Consider the following 15,282-nt stretch of genomic DNA (forward strand, 5'->3'; position numbering starts at 1 on the left):
CCCCATCTTTCTCTTTCCCCTTTTTACAAAGTATGATTTCCCGATTCATTATGTTTATAATTTATGTCCCACCCCCACCACTAGGATGTCAGCTTCACAAGGGTGGGGCCCTCGGCTGCTGGCTCAGAGATATATCTGTCAGAGCCGCTCTGATTGCTGTGCGTCTGGTTTTGGCATGCCCCACCTCCCTGGCAAACTCCTACATACATGTCTTGTAAGTTTCTGCTCAGGTGCCACCCCCTCCTGGAGGCCTTCACTGCTGTCCTCTGTGCCGCTGTCCTTGCCTCTCTGGTTCCTGGAACACCATAGGCTTCCTGAGAGCTGGGATGCTCTCTGTCCCGAGGAATCAGGGCCTCGAAGGCTGTGTCCAGGAGCTTGGGCTTGTCTCAAGGGCAGTGAGAGTTGAGGTGTGTTACATTTTAGAAGAATCTTTGTGGCTGTCTTATGGGGAAAATATTGGATGGGGGCAAGAGTGGAGGCAGGGGGACGGTTGGGAGGTGACTGCCATGGTTAAGGAGAGAATTGATAATGACTTAGGGCTATCCTATCCCATATGGTAGCCACTAGCCACACATGGCTTTTTAAATTTAAAATCAAATCAAATCTCATTCCTCAGTCACGTTAGCCGCATTTCAAGGGCTCTCTAGCCACTACGATAGCCCCTCTTGGGCCATGGAGATATGGAACATTCCCGTCATTGCAGAAAGTTCCATTGGGCCCCTCTGGCTTGGACTGTAGTGGGAGGGTGGGCGTGGAGAGAAGTGGAGGGTACGGCAGATATTAGGAAGTAGAATATACGAATTTGGGGATGGGTTGGATGTGGGATGTGATAGAGAGAGTGGCTTGGGGCCACACTAGGACTCCTGGGTCAAAAGGAGTGAGCATGTTTATGGTTTTGATTCAGGTTGTCATGCCATTTTTCCAAAAGAGTCATCCATGTTCCCCAACAGCATAGGAAGGCACCCATTTTATTTCACCCTCCTGGCACGGCTTATTATCTTTTGAAAAACCGTCAATTGTGTCTATCCCTCTTGCGAAATCTGCCTTCACTTAGGGTCTAACATGTGGACCATGAGGTCTTTGTGATCAGGGAATTATATGTATATTAATGCAGATTTCAATAAAAAGAGTTATGTTTGCCATTGTGGTGCCGTCTGACGCTGTTTAAATGCCTTTGGTAATATCTTCAATCAGACGGCAAATAGAAAACAGGAAAGTTAGTAATAAAAAATGAATTAGGGCGATTAGCGAAAGGTGAACCGCCTCCCTCCTCAGGCGACACACAGAGTTGACCGAGCTTTGCAGGGTGCCTCCTGTCCAAACACACGTCGGGATTATTGCAGCCTCCGGGGCTGGCCCTGGGGTCCGCTCGGCTCGGAGGACTTGGTTATTGCATTTAGTTTTGCAAAGGTCACGGACATCCCCTCAGAGGGGCTCACACCCTGGGTGGGCTGGAGTGGGGCTTCTGACTCAGGGAAAGCTGGCAGCTGCTTCCTCCAGAGCAGAGACATCAGTGGCCTTGCTCCCCCTCCCTCCCTCCTCCAGGGTCTTGGAGAGTCAATCCCATTGGCCCCTCTTTCCAGCATCTTCCCCAGGGGTGCCCTGAGGGAGCCTTTCCTAGACTGTGGTGTTGGGGGTGGGGTCCCTTCAAGGAGGAAGTAGAAGCAAAGGCTTTAATTGACTAATGCAAACCCTGGGACCAGTTCCTATGGTGTCAAAGAGAAACAGAATTCTGGTGACTGAGTAAGGTGCTTGGGGTTGGAGCTCAAACCAGGACACGGAACTTCTACCTGGGTGATGATGGAACATACAGTCACCAGGAGCAGAGACCGTGAAGATCAAACAGCTGGTGGTGGGGCTGGTTGTGACCATACCAGCTGGCTCACCTCACAGTCCATGGTCAGGTTGGCTAGCGCCCATGCTAGGTATATGATCGCCACAACAGATGGGCGGTTTTGGTTAATACCGTGTTAGTTAGATGATCCCCACGGTGGGCTCGGAACTACCTACCTTAAGCCAGCACTTCTCAAACTTTGACATGCATGTGAATCACGTAGGGTCTTGTTAAAATGCAGATTCTGAGTCAGTAGATCTGGAGTGTGGGGCCAGAGACTTTACATTTCTAACAAGGTCCAGGTGATGCTGAGCTGTGGGTCAGTGGACCACAGGTTAAAAACGAAGGCCTTTGTGTCAGGCTGAGCTCCATAGAAGCAGATTCTGGGGAAGGAGATTGAGTAGGGAGTGCTCTTATGAGAAGGGGAGTGGGGGCAGCAGGACAGGGCCAGGGGAGAAGGTGAGCAAGGACATGGTCTCAGCTGGGCACCTGCTTAAGCCCGATCCCACGGGGAGCCCTGAGCATGAGTGATACTACAGAGCTGGTCCCATATGGAGGCCGGAGTGGGGGTGGCCTTTGGTACACCCCATGTCAGCTGGTCATTGGCCGTGGGCTTCCTCAGGGAGGGGTGAGGGAGAGGTGTCATGCTTCCTCTGCTTTTCCCCCATCAGCCAGGGGCAGCTCTGCAGAGAAGGGGCAGCTATGGGCATCAGCACTCACGGCCACTGGGGGATGAGCACACTGCCTGAAGAGAGGGATCTGAGTGGGAGCCCATCAGCATCCACACACTGTACCCCGGCCTGAGAATGGCCTTGAGGAGTGTGGACTGGGAGACAGGACTCTTGGCTCTTGTTTCCACTCTGCTGTGTGACCTTGGGTAAGCTCCTTCTGCTCTCTGGGCACTGTTTGTGCCCCAGCCTCATGAGGTTTTGGTTGTGTTTGGTCCTTGGTCCTTGTCCTTAGGTTGTGATGGAGCCTGGGGGTAGGGATGAGTGGATGGGTCGGGGTCTGCGCAGGATGAGGCAGCTCTTACTTCAGAGCCCAAGGGAGAGGGAGGAGAGAGAGAGAGGGGAGAGGAGGAGAGAGAAAGGAGGAGAGAGAGAGAGAAGCCCTTAGACCGGCAGTGTTCCGGGAGGGCTTCCTGGTGGAGGGAGGCATTTCGGCAGGACCTCCAAGAAGGGTAGAATGGGGACATGTGGAGGAGGGAAGAACAGAACAGGCATTTATTTAGTATCCATCACAGGATGGGTATTTCATTTATGCTATTTATTTAACCTTCACAACAACCCTTGAAACAGAAGCCGTCCCTGCTGTGCAGATGCGCTGAGGCTCCAAAGGGGAGGTGACCCGGCTGTGGTCACACTGGGATTGGAACCCAAACCTATTTGCCAGAATCCCCATTCTCCTCTTCCAGGACCACAGCGTGTAGGGAGGGGGCGTGGTAAAGGCAGAGAGAACATCAGGCTTTGGGAGCCACTGCAGACCTGGCTGGATGGGTCCAGGCTGGTGTGGAAGAGGTGGCCCCCGGGAGCTTGACAAGAACCTTGAGTGCCAGACCCTGGAGTTGGAGTCCTGTAGTGGGGAGCCACGGAGGGCTCTGGGGCAGGTGTGATGTGGGCGGAATCCAGTGTTGTGCCCCTCTCCTCTGGGGCCCTTCCCGCCCCCACGCTGGGGCCATCTTCCCACATGTCAGGCCCCCTGGATTCAACTTCTTCATCAGTGTATGTGTGTGCTGGGGGCTGGCGGGAGTCCGTCCTGGACCCTCCCTGTAGACCACTTTCTTGGCAGAGGGGCTCCCACTTTTGTTGTAGCTGCTTGTGGGACTGAGGTCCTGGAGTCATACTGCCCTCCAGGGATCTCAGTGTGGGTGAGAGCTGGTCGCCTTGCCACTGAGAGGAGCCCACCTTCCTGCCTCGCTCCTCCGTGGCGGCCAGCCCCATGCTGTGCGTCGGTGCCTTGGGGCGAGTGGAGGAAGGACCACAGATCACTGCCCCAGCTGCAGGCAGGTGTGGGCTTCGGCTGTGTCAAGCCTTTGTGGTGAGGACTCATCTTCGGTCTTCTTCACTCTGTTCCCCGTGGCCTGAGTTCTCCCCCAGTCAAAGCTGGCAACACCCGGCTCTTTCTCTCTCATCCTCAAGTAAACCTCTCTCTCTCTCAGGATGTTACATAAGCTACAGTCACAACTTGGCACCTGGCACGAGATGCTGATGTCCAACACAGAAACTCTTACTGCCAAGCGGAGCGCTGGGGCTAAGATGATAGTGTGAGAAGTACCAGTGAAGTGGGGGTGGGGATGGAGGAGGAGCTACTATTTATTGAATACCTACTATGCGCCAGGCACTGAGCTAGGTGTCTTACGTATACTGTCTCATATAACCCTAACAATAGCCCTGCAAATTACGTATTATTGTTACCATGTCACAGACACCTGAAGCTCAGAGAGGTTGAGAAACTTGTGTTTGGTCACACAGCCTGTAGGTGGCAGAGTGGATCATGAACCGGAATCTCTCTAGCTCTGAAGTAATGAGCTTTATTCTGCAGCACATGTCCCATATGCAGAGGGTCTTCAGCTTCCTCTGGGAGGTCCTTTCCCATGTGTTCCCTGTTTTGACTCAAACCATTCCCACTGAGAAGACTTGGCGTAGGGTGTGTAATTCCCACTGCAGAGATGGGCAGACCTGGGCACAGGGTGAGTGCCCACCATGTCCAAGCTCAATTCAAAGTCATAGGCCAGCAGGGCTCAAACCCCGAGGCCTGACCCTCACGCCCCAGTTGCTTTCCACCTCCCAGGAGGCTTTGTTCTCAACTTGTTGTTGTACAGACCGGACTTTTGGCTGTGAGCTCCTGGATCAGTTATCTATTGCTGCCTAACAAGCCACCCCAAATTAGTGGTTTAAAACTACTATTTTATTTAGCACACAATCCGTGGGTTGGCTGGGGGGCTTGCTGGGCTGGGCTGGCTGGCCTCTGCGGGGCTCTCTTCTGCATCTGCGGTCAGTGAGCTGGTCACCTGGCAGCTGGGTGATCTAGGATGGCCTTGCTCACAGTCCAGCAGTTGGCAGGCTGCTGGCCAGGGGCTGGCTTAGCTCTCCCCGTGGCCTCTCGTCCTCCCACAGGCCAGCGCAGGCTCATTCCTGGCGCTGTGGGGTTCCCAGCACCGCACGAGCCCCAGTGCACAAGTGCGGGTCAAAGCTTTGCTTGTGGCACATTTGCTGCTGTCTCATTGGCCAAATAAAGTAGCATGGCTAAGCCCGCCTTCCAGGCATGGTGACACAGACCCAGCTCTTGGTGAGAGGAGCAAGAATGTCACCGGGCAGAGAGCACGGTGCAGAAATGGGAGGACCCATGGTCATCTTGGTAATCTACGACAGCTGCCCTCGCTCCTTCAGACAGACATTTATGGACCCCTGCTGCGCACCAAGCTCTATGGCAGGGACTCCGGAGTGCACAAGGCAGACCCAGTGTTGTGCTTCTGTGGCCTCTAGTCTAGCTAATAAATAGCCACCTAATTCAGCACACAATGTGAGTGTAACAGGTGTGACTGGGAGAGCTGTGCAAACGCAGGCGGGAGCTCCCTGACCCTTAAGCTGAGACCTGTAGGAAGACTAGGAGCTGCTGGGACAGGGGAGGCATTCTAGACAGGGAGAACAGTGTGTGCAAAGGCCCTGTGGAAGGAGGGACCTGGCACGTTTGAGCACCCAGTGAAGTGCCAGTTCCCTTGAAGGGTCAGCAAGCTTCAGCTGAGAAAGGAACTTTGGGTTTGTGGCTATCCTCTGAGCATCCCCTGTGTACGCAGTCTCAGGGGGGAGTGGGAATAGACCTTTCCACGGGCAGCTCGCACACAGGGCAGTGGGGCTTGGTGTCCTTTGGGAGGAGGGAGAGATTCGATGCTCGCGTGGGCCCCAGGGAAACCTTTGCAGGCGAGGAGGGATTTGGGAATTGGAAAGGGCAGGGAGGTGGTGAGGGAGGGGTCAGATGTGCAGGATTGGAGGGGGGTGTGGTGTGAGTGATAAGCAGGGCTGGGGTGCTGGGTTAAGTAAGAGTTTTGGATTTAGTTCTGTTGGCCGCGATCTTTGATCCGTGAACTGAGGGCGATGGGATAGATCTGGGTGGGGAGACCTGTGGGGAGGGTGCACAGTAGGAACACTTGGGGAACTCTCCTGACCAGCTGAACCCCAAGCCCCTATCCCCAAGCCAGCCTTGTGTCCACATGTCAGGCCAGGATGGGTGTCCTGAGGGGGGATCTGAGTGTTGAGTCCCTCTGGGGTTGGCCTGCTTGCTCCCAGGAGCTGCCTTTGATGTTCCATAGCATCTTCAACAGCTTCACTCAAGGGGGCGCGGTTTTGGAAAAGGCACAGAGTCCCGGGGAACCAGAATAATGACCATCAGTGAGCCAGCACAGAGATGGAAAAATGGGACAGGTTAGACAAATCTGAGTTTGAATCCCTGCTCCTCACTGATGTCGCCGTGAAACTCTGGGCAAGTCACCGCCCAGCCCCGAGCCTCGGTTTCCTCATCTGAAAATGGGGCCTGTCCCGTCCCCCGTGGGCTGAGTCAGCGTTAGGGCCTTTGCATCTGCAGGCGGGCTCTTGCCTGTGGCGGCTGCGGCCGGTGCGGGGACCTCCCTTACTGTACGGTCGGAGAGCAGCACACCGTCCCCTGCAGCAGCCCTGGATGTCAGGGAAGCTGTCTTCCCCAGAATAAACAGAAACCATGGCAACCAGCATGCATCACGTGGCCGACGGCCCATCCCGCCGCCATAGCCACGAGAAGGGCCTGTCACAGATGCCACCAGCAGTGGGGTGAACCACGGAGACCCCCTTTAGCCCTCCCTCCCTGCCTGAGATCGGACTGAGAAGTTCTAGAAAAATCAGTCCTGACTCTGGGTTTCTATTCAATCTCACATTTTATTATTTGATTTTATTCTTCCGTCTTGTCCCAGAAAGCTTGTCTTGAGTGAGATAAATTCGAGCGAACCTCCCCCCGTCCCCCTCCCTCTATCATCTCCTGATTGACGCCCTGGCAGGAGATGCCAGGACGCTGCTGGAGGCGGGTGCTGAAACGGTGGCAAATCTACTCTGGGTCGAGGGCATGGGGCCAGCAGGCTCTGCCAGTCTCTGCAGACATCCAGCGAGTGGTGGCGTTGATACCCCACTGTGGAGAGGCCACCCTCACCCAGGGTTCACCACTAGGAAGTGGCAGAGCTGGGATTCGAAGCTGGGTCTTCAGGCTTCAGAGCTCGTTTCCACACTGCCTTTGGCTGAACTGGGGCTCAGCTGCCGGTGCAGTGGGAAAGAGCATATTTGTCTGTTCCCTGTGTGGGGGCAGCTGACTTATGATGCCTGACCCCAGCGCAGGGGGGTCCAGGGTGGTGGGGAGGGGAGCTGAGGTGGCCTCGGAGACCGGGAAGGTTTTCCAGTCCTTGCGTTTCTGCCTGGCAGCCTCCTTGTGCACCTCTGGCAGGAGTGCCCTCGTGCCTGTGCTTCTAGAAGCACGGCCTTGCCTTGGAAGTTGGGAGTGGGGCTCCCTGGAGCCCCTGCCTTCTCCCTCTGCATCTGCAGCCATCCAGACTGGACAAAATCCAAGCTTGGGTGAACCCCTTGTCTCTTGGAGTCTTGGATTCTTATCTGTAAAACGAGGGCCTTGATGATTCTCTTGACAGTCTTGTAGTGAGCATGGACGGTAGGGCCCAGAACCTTGGTTCCAATCCTGTCTGTGATACTTACTAGCTGTGCACATCTAGTAAGTTACTTAACCTCTCTGTGCCTCAGTTTCCTCCTCTGTAAAATGGGCATAAGAATTGTTCCTACCTAATAGGGTTGTCATGAGGACCAAAATATGTAAACATCCCTGGGACAGCGTATGTCCTACTGTTAGTGTTACCTCCTGGAGTCGTTGGGAAGTTAAGATGGATGTGGCAGGGCCTGTCATGCGTTGTGCTTGGCAGATGCTCAGAAACTGCTTTTGTGGTTGAGGAGGGGACGAAGGAGATGGGGTCAGTGTGGAGGGCACTGGGGTAGACAAACCACTGGGCTGGCTGTGGGACCCTGGGTCATCTACCTAACCTCTCTGTGTCTTGCTTTTGGTGATTCTTTATTTTTGGCCATTCATTCACAAGAACATGTAACGATATAAAAGTATATATAAAACATTGCAAAATTAGAGCCAAGGAAAAAATAAAGTAGAACAAATTCTAAGTGGAAAACAAAAACAGATATGTTGGCCCTGGACTCTATAGTCTTTGAAATTGTCTTGCAAATCTGGCTCTGGGCTTCCTGGCAGACAAGCAAAAAGGGAAATAGATTGCATGATTTCTTTGTTCATGGGAAGAGGCTTGGCAGCTCCTCATGGGAAGTATAGACTTAACCGACATTTGGAGCTAAAAGAAATTCCTCTTACCAGCCTCATGGAAGTTCTCAGACCTCAGTTTCCCCAATTGTAAAAAGGGGGGATGAATCCCTGCTCCGTTGCCTCTCTGGCTGATTGTGGGGATTATGTGGGTGTCAAGAACCTGGTGCCTGCCTGGGTATAGTGGGCGCCCGAGGACATAGTTCTCATCCCTCTGCCCATCATAGCTAGCTCCTGTCAATTTCTGGGTGGAAGCTGAAGTCAGCACAAAGTCAGCCCAAACAAATCCAGCCGTGCCAGAGTACCGTCTGGGTCGGGACCCAGTCAGGAGGAGGGTTGTGTGTGTGGTGGGTGGAAGCTGTTTAATCATAGGACAGATGCCAAGGCCAATGGGGCACTTTGACAAAATGAGGCTGGAACATGGCGTGTGCATATGCCCCACGAACGAGTACATGCAGTGGGGTCGGAGGACTAGTGAGGCCCATTTGGTGACCACCTGTGCCATCAGTCGTGAGTTCGAATTCTGGGAGGGCTGTGGAGATGGAGAGGGGAAATGGAGGCGACTGCAGAGGAGGAAGAGAGGTTGGGCACGGTGCATGCTCCCGTGCGCAGCGTGGCCCCGTGGTGGTCAGCGTTTTCCTCGAGGAGGCACATGGGAGTAAGCATCCACGATGTCCCAGTGGGCGTGAGGATCCAGACAGGGCGCCCGAGAGGCGCAAAGCGGCTGCAGGCACTTCCCTCCGGCGAGATTTGTTTAAGAGAAGCTTGTAGCTTCTCAGCATTTATAGGTGCTGACGGGGCATCACAATATTGTGAAGTTAAGCAGCAGAGCCGGCTTCGTTAGCAGCTTACCTGGCGAGGCTCCGCCGCCTTAGTTAGCACCGATGGCTGGATGTGACAGAGCTAAAATTGCACTTGGCAATTACCGCTCGCGAGAGGTTCTCGGAGCTGTGAAGGGAAGGTTCCATGGAAATCAACCCTGGTAATCACAGGGTTTAAAATTAGTCAGTTACTATTAAGGCTGCTCTGTCAGCCTGTGTTTCAGGGTGATGCGAGGGGCGGGGGAAACTTGGGTTTTGACCGTCCTGGGTTATCTTGGGTTCACCTGCAACAGATTTTCTTTTTACGTTGGTTCCAGGACAGAGGTTTGTGAGACCCCGTGTTAATGTCACGGCACAGGGTGGCCATTTGAATGATGGGTTGTTTTAAAGTCCTTTTCTTTTCATCTGTATGAGCTCGCACCTCTTTCTAAGCTTTTGGGTTTTCTCTAGATTTGTGAGGCGGTTTTCCCAACAGCTTCGTGCCTCTCCTTGGGATGTTGTGAGTGAAGAGCTCAGCTTTCCGTTGACTCCTCGTCCCAGAGGAAGGAAAGGTGTGATATTATTGAAGGTCCCGAGCCCTTCACGGAATAATTTTTATTAACCCTTGACTAGAATATTTCAACGGCCTCAGAATGTTGTCCCCATTTTGCAGATAAAGACAGTGAGGGGCCAGTGTGCATTTGGCTGCTGGTGCAGAGAGAGTCAGAGAGAAAGAAAAAGCTTGTACACATTCAATTCTAAGTTGGCCAGGGGTGTGTAACACGGACCTTCACAAATGGGAAAATGGAAGCTCGGGTCAACTCATGGCTTTGAGCCTCAGTTTCCTCATCTGTAAAATGGGAACTTGTGCTGGGCAGGTGTGAGGATGAAAAGAGATAATGTAGGCACAGCAGACCCTCAGCGCAGGCGGCTGTTGTTATTAACAGTGGTATTTATTGTCCCCCTACTCTGTGCCAGACACAGGACCAGACCTTTCCCATAGATGATGGCTGCTTTCCACAAAGACCCACAGGGAAGTCTTAAGATAAGTAAATGCAGGCTCAGAGAGGGTATAAGTTTGTCCAGGTCCTCTCAGTGAGTAAGGGGTAGGGCCAGGATTCAGACTCAGGCCATCTGGCCCCAGGGCCTGTCCCTTCTCCCTGCCCCTCACTCTGGGAACACTTGAACATCGAGACGACAGGCTGCCCTGGATGACTGCCTCAGGGGCCGAGAAGGGAGAAGCGTTAAAACGGAAGAATCTTTTCCAAAAGGCTGCACCTCCTCCACAGGAAGCTGAGTCATCTCTCTTTGTTTTGAACCATCACCATCGAGATGCCTCAAAATCTGAAAAATGAAAATAAAAAATGCTGAGTTTTGTCTAGATGCAGTGGCCCCACCCTGGCCCCACCCCAGAAGGAACTGAGCAGAGGGTCCATGGAGCTGCGGCTCCCTCCACCCCGCACTGGGCTCCTTGGCCCAGATGTTGAGTGCAAAGCGAAGAACACTTCTTTTGGAATCCCACATGCAGGGGTTCGCCTTGCTGAGCCGCAGTTACCCCACCTGCCAGGTGGGCATACCTGCCCCAGCCCTGGCTGCCCGTGGGGCTGGCACTCTCGGGGTGAGTGAGTCGTGGTCGGGAATCTGCTCTGTCACTGCACACCTGTTGACAGCGTGAGCACAACCCCAGAATTCCTCCTTCCAGCACATGTGGCCAAGTCAAGTCCAGAATCTTCTGTTCCCAGCTCAGCTCCCACAGACTCCCTTGCCACGCACATGGTGGAGTTCAGTAAGTGTTGGATGGAGAATGCGGGGGCTTCCTGCACTTGCCCTGGATTGTCCCACCTCTCCCTCTTAGCCTACTTTCTTCTTCTCTGTTTACTTCAACTCTGCCCCTCCTTCAAATCCCACCTCAAACAACACAGACCCTTTTCCATGAAACCCTTGGACCCTTAGCTGTGAGCACTGTCTCTCTTGATACGTAATTTCTCACCTCTGTGCACGAGCTGGCATATCTTTGAGGGCAAGGAGAGTGTCCTGTTCAAACTTTGCCCTGGCGTCTGGAACTGTGCCCTGCAGGGAACAGGAAGTAGGCAGAGGGAACAGAAAATGCTTGTTGAGGGAATGAATGAATAAATGATATTTGAAGGATTTTTACCTTCACACTTTCTCTGTGACAATCAGTTAAACCTTTTGCTTATCAGAGGCTCTGGTTTCCAATTAGCAAGTGTAACATTCAACAAGCAATATGGGCTTCTTTCCATGTCAGTAAATGCCGAATGTTTTTCCTGGCTGCATAGTACTCCATGGTACAGACAGCTGTGAGCTGTGAGTTATTTAATTAATCCTCTATCAATGGATTTTATTGACATTTCCATTTTCTTATAAATAATGTTGCAGTGAAGAAATAGATGTCCTTGTCCATATGAATTTGGCCTAGAAAGTCCTTTCCCATCTTAGGCTTATATAAATATTCATGGATGGTTTCTTCTAGCACCCTTCCAGCTTTGTGCATGTGTTTCCAAATCTTCAGTATGTGTGAAATTTCCATCCATCTTTCTATCACGGTGCAAAATCCACATCTCCTTTTCCTTCAGACAAACTCCGTGTACTTGTTCATGGCCTTGGATCTAGATACTGTGCGTACTTTCTATTTATTGAGCACCTACTGTGTGTCAGGCCCTGTGCTAGGAGCTGGGACCCAGAGATGAACAGACAGATGGTCCCGGCCATCGAGGCGATCACAGCCTAGTGAGGAAGGCAAACAATAAACAGAAATGAAAAACATCAAAACAACCAACCAGAAACCATTGGCTGGAGGAGTGCGCCCTGACGGCGCTCTGGGCGTTGGCCCCCTCGTCACATGGCATTGGCCCCAGGCCCTTGTCTCTGCCACTTAGTTTATTATTGTTGTAAGTGTTCACTAATGAGATGATTCCCCTGAACTCTCAGTCCTGGGGACCCTCAGCTCTGAGAGGCTTCCTCTGGGGCCTCTGGTGTTTCTGAAATGTCCAAAAGGGTTAAAATTGGTTCAGTAGTGCCCAGCACAGTACATGGCACTTTATAGGTCCTGTCATCCCCATTTTACAGTTGAAGAAATTGAGTCTCAGGGAAGTTAACTGCTCCAACAGGCAGAGCCAGGATTTGAACCCAGTTCTGTCTTGTTCCAAAGTCCGCACTCTTCACGGAGCCCTAATTTAACTGCACTTGTGTGAAAGCTCATGCTGGGGGATCCACAGGGCCTCGGGCCAGCCCTGTCCCAAGCCTGATGCCGCCTTGTGGAGGGTGACCTTGGCCCTTGGCCTGCTGGCTTCAGAGGAGTGGGAAGGAACCAGGGAGGCACTTACATTTTTGTTTTAAATTATAAATGTAATACATGCTTGTGGAAAAGAAAAAAAAAAAAGACAAGAAAGAAAAAAGCAGCAACTGAAAATACCTCCTTCTCCTGCTCCCCAGGGTAACCACCATTAACAGTTTGGCGTTTTTTACTGTGCACATCCACACACACACAGTTATTGTTTGTATAATAATGGAATCACGTTCTTGACTTTTCCTCCCACCCGATTCCAAGTCAGCACCTATGGACCTTCCTCATTTCATCATATTCCATGAAATGGATGTATTTCAGTCTGTTCAACCTGACCCCAGTTTTACACATTTAGCTTGCCCCTAATTCTTCTCTGTAACAAGCAACATCCATGGACATGCATTGTGCACACGAATACAAGTGTTTCTGCAGGACGGATGTTCAGAAGTCTAATTGCCAAATGAAGTGGCGTGCAAGTTTCACACGTTGACAGGTGCTGCCAAATTGCCTCCCAAAAGCCCTGCCAGCTTGATACCTGCTCCCAGGGTGGGGTGCCTGAGGGGGGATGGCCCTTAAGCCACAAATGATGCAGAGCTGAGCTCCCTCCCCTTCTGTTCCCTGAGACCTGGCGTGGAGACCGCCGCCAGGAGCTCCAAACACACAGGCCCAAATTGGGACAGAAGATGGATTTTGATAAAAGAGGTTAAATAACAGGTTTTTCCATTTCACCTTATAGGAATGGGATGGGGGGCGGGGGTGCCGGGCCTCCAGCCAATAGAGGACCAAGAGTTGTCAGGAGGGCTTATAAAGCTTGCTATTTCTGGCATTTTTTCTCTTTCTCTGCTGATTATGCAGCAGAATCGCACAGAGGCTGTCGCGGGCGCGTTCTCTCGCTGCCTGGGCTTCTGTGGAATGAGGCTCGGGCTCCTTCTACTTACAAGGCGCTGGTGCATTGCAGGTGTGTTTCGGCAGAAGGTAAGCAGCGGGCACCCGCCACCTCCCGGGGTGGAGGTGGTCAGACCGTCACTGCGGGGTGAAGACAGACGAGGCCGGGGTAGGGGCAGGCAGGGACCTGGACTCCTGCCTGTCACATTGTAGAATGAAGATGCCGTGCAAGGTCCAGGAGGCCCGCAGGTGACAGCTCCTTCTTGAAAAGGAATTCTGTAAGTGGCTGAGATTGGCCCCCAGAGAGCAGGTCTTGGTGCCCAGAGCATCTTAGGCACCCAGGGTGCTCAGGAAGCATTTGTTCTTTCATTCATTCATCCATCCATCCATCCATCCATCCAGCACACCCTGCAGTGGGCCTGGCCAGGTGTGGGTGTGGGGGGTGTCTGACCGACTCAGACCAGAAGCCATGATGGAGATAGCCCATGGCGTGGAGGAGCCGGGAGAGGCCTGGGTGAGGAGCGGCTGCGGGCGTCATCAGGAGTAAAGTTTGTGTTGCCTCCTCCATTGGATTTTGGAGTTTGTGGAATCAATAAAAATTCCTCCCAAAATTTGGTGAGTGCCCCATTTTCCTTTTGTCCGTTAAGGATACTGAAAAGTAACCAGTTGGGATCTTCAGTCGCCATACTTTCGTAGAAGAAAGGACAGCAAAAATGAGGAAGGACGTCGTCCCAGATTTGAGGGCAACCACATACACACGTAATAGGTGACGGAGATTGTGAATGCAGAAACCTGACTCTAATGGCATTTTCCAGCTTTAATGGCATGGTCCCTGGGGAGAGTGGCTTCGTGCTGGGAGTTGGCTGAGTTGGGGGCGGGGCTTGTTGCTGTTGACAGGGCTGCACCAGCCGAACAGGAGGCCCGACCTCTTCTGGTGCCCTGATTTATCACAGTCCTTGAAAATCTGGCTTTGTGCACATGTGTCCCAGGAGTGGAAGCCGCCCTCTCAGACCTGCCTTCCCTCCCTTGGAATATCCAGGTGGACAGAGAGAGACCAAGAAACAGGAGCTTCTGTGCCCCGCTTTCAGCACACTGGGTCTGAAAGCAAGAGGCCACAGGTGCCCGGTCTGCAGGGGAAGGCTTTGGAGCCAGCCAGCCATTGAAGAAATCGCTATTGAGTGCCTACTGTGTACCGGGGTCTGGGTTAGGTCCTGGTTTCAAATCTCAGCTCTGCCACAGGTACAGTCTGTGATGTAAGGCACACTTCTTGAGCCTTGCCCGTCTCAGTCTCCTCACCTGTGAAATGGGGACGCTGATAGCTGTCCCCGGGTTTGATGATTGTGTGTGTGTGTGTATGTACGTACACACACACACACACACACACACACACACTCTGTCTAACACTTAGCCTAGCATGTGGTAGGACCTCCACAAATGTTGAGTGAATGAATGAGCAAATGACCCAGAATATGCGGCTCTGCTCAGGAGGAGGATTTCATGGTTCCCACTGTGTGTGTGTGTGTGTGTGTGTGTGTGCGCGTGCGTGCATGTGTGTGTATAACCTGGGCGCTCCCCTCTTTGTGTATGGCCAGAGGCTCTGTGATCTGCTTCTCTTCTTCGGGAGCCCGAATGCAGGGCCCCAGTCTGCCTCCTGGCCCTGGCTGGTATGGATTTCTGTCTCTGGCCACATCCATGGGCTCTTGACTGGGAGGGGAGTTAATTACAGGGACTTACTGGCTGTCTTGGAACAAATCTGACTCTTTATTTTTAACATTTCCTGAAGAGCTAACTGGATGCTGGTCACCAGTGTAGTATTGGTGGGGTCTCAGGACAGTAGCCATGGATCTGGGAGGAAGGGTGTGGAAGGGAGGAGGGAGTGATCCTGGAACAGAAAGTGTGTCTGGAGTATTGCTGCCCCGACACACCTCCTGAGCTTGGAGAACAGAGGCTGTACCCAGGTTTAAGACTGGGCTTTGAGCCCTGTCTCTGCTCCATGCCCGCTGTGTGATCTCAGGCGGGTCTCCTTACCTCCCTGAGCCAGTATTTCCTCACCTACAAAATGGCAGATTGTTAGGAGGATTAAACGGGACAAGATATATAAAGCACTTTGT

The 15,282-nt window shown here is 52.6% G+C and overlaps 1 protein-coding gene across 6 annotated transcripts in view; it reads left to right on the forward strand.

Annotated features, from left to right (window-relative positions):
- Positions 1-15,282, forward strand: part of TOX2 (TOX high mobility group box family member 2) — a 136,757-nt gene that overhangs the window by 15,243 nt on the left and 106,232 nt on the right. For 2 of the 6 annotated variants that reach the window (XM_070247839.1, XM_070247838.1), the window contains exon 1: positions 13,118-13,261. The exons of the other annotated variants lie outside the window; for them this stretch is intronic. In XM_070247839.1, coding sequence (XP_070103940.1) covers positions 13,136-13,261 — 126 coding nt within the window. In that variant the 5' untranslated portion in view covers positions 13,118-13,135. Of the gene's footprint in view, positions 1-13,117; positions 13,262-15,282 lie in introns of those variants that run through there. 6 annotated transcript variants of the gene reach the window in all.

The sequence above is a fragment of the Equus caballus genome, chromosome 22 (genome assembly GCF_041296265.1).
Source record: "Equus caballus isolate H_3958 breed thoroughbred chromosome 22, TB-T2T, whole genome shotgun sequence".
Classification (NCBI taxonomy): Eukaryota; Metazoa; Chordata; class Mammalia; order Perissodactyla; family Equidae; genus Equus; species Equus caballus.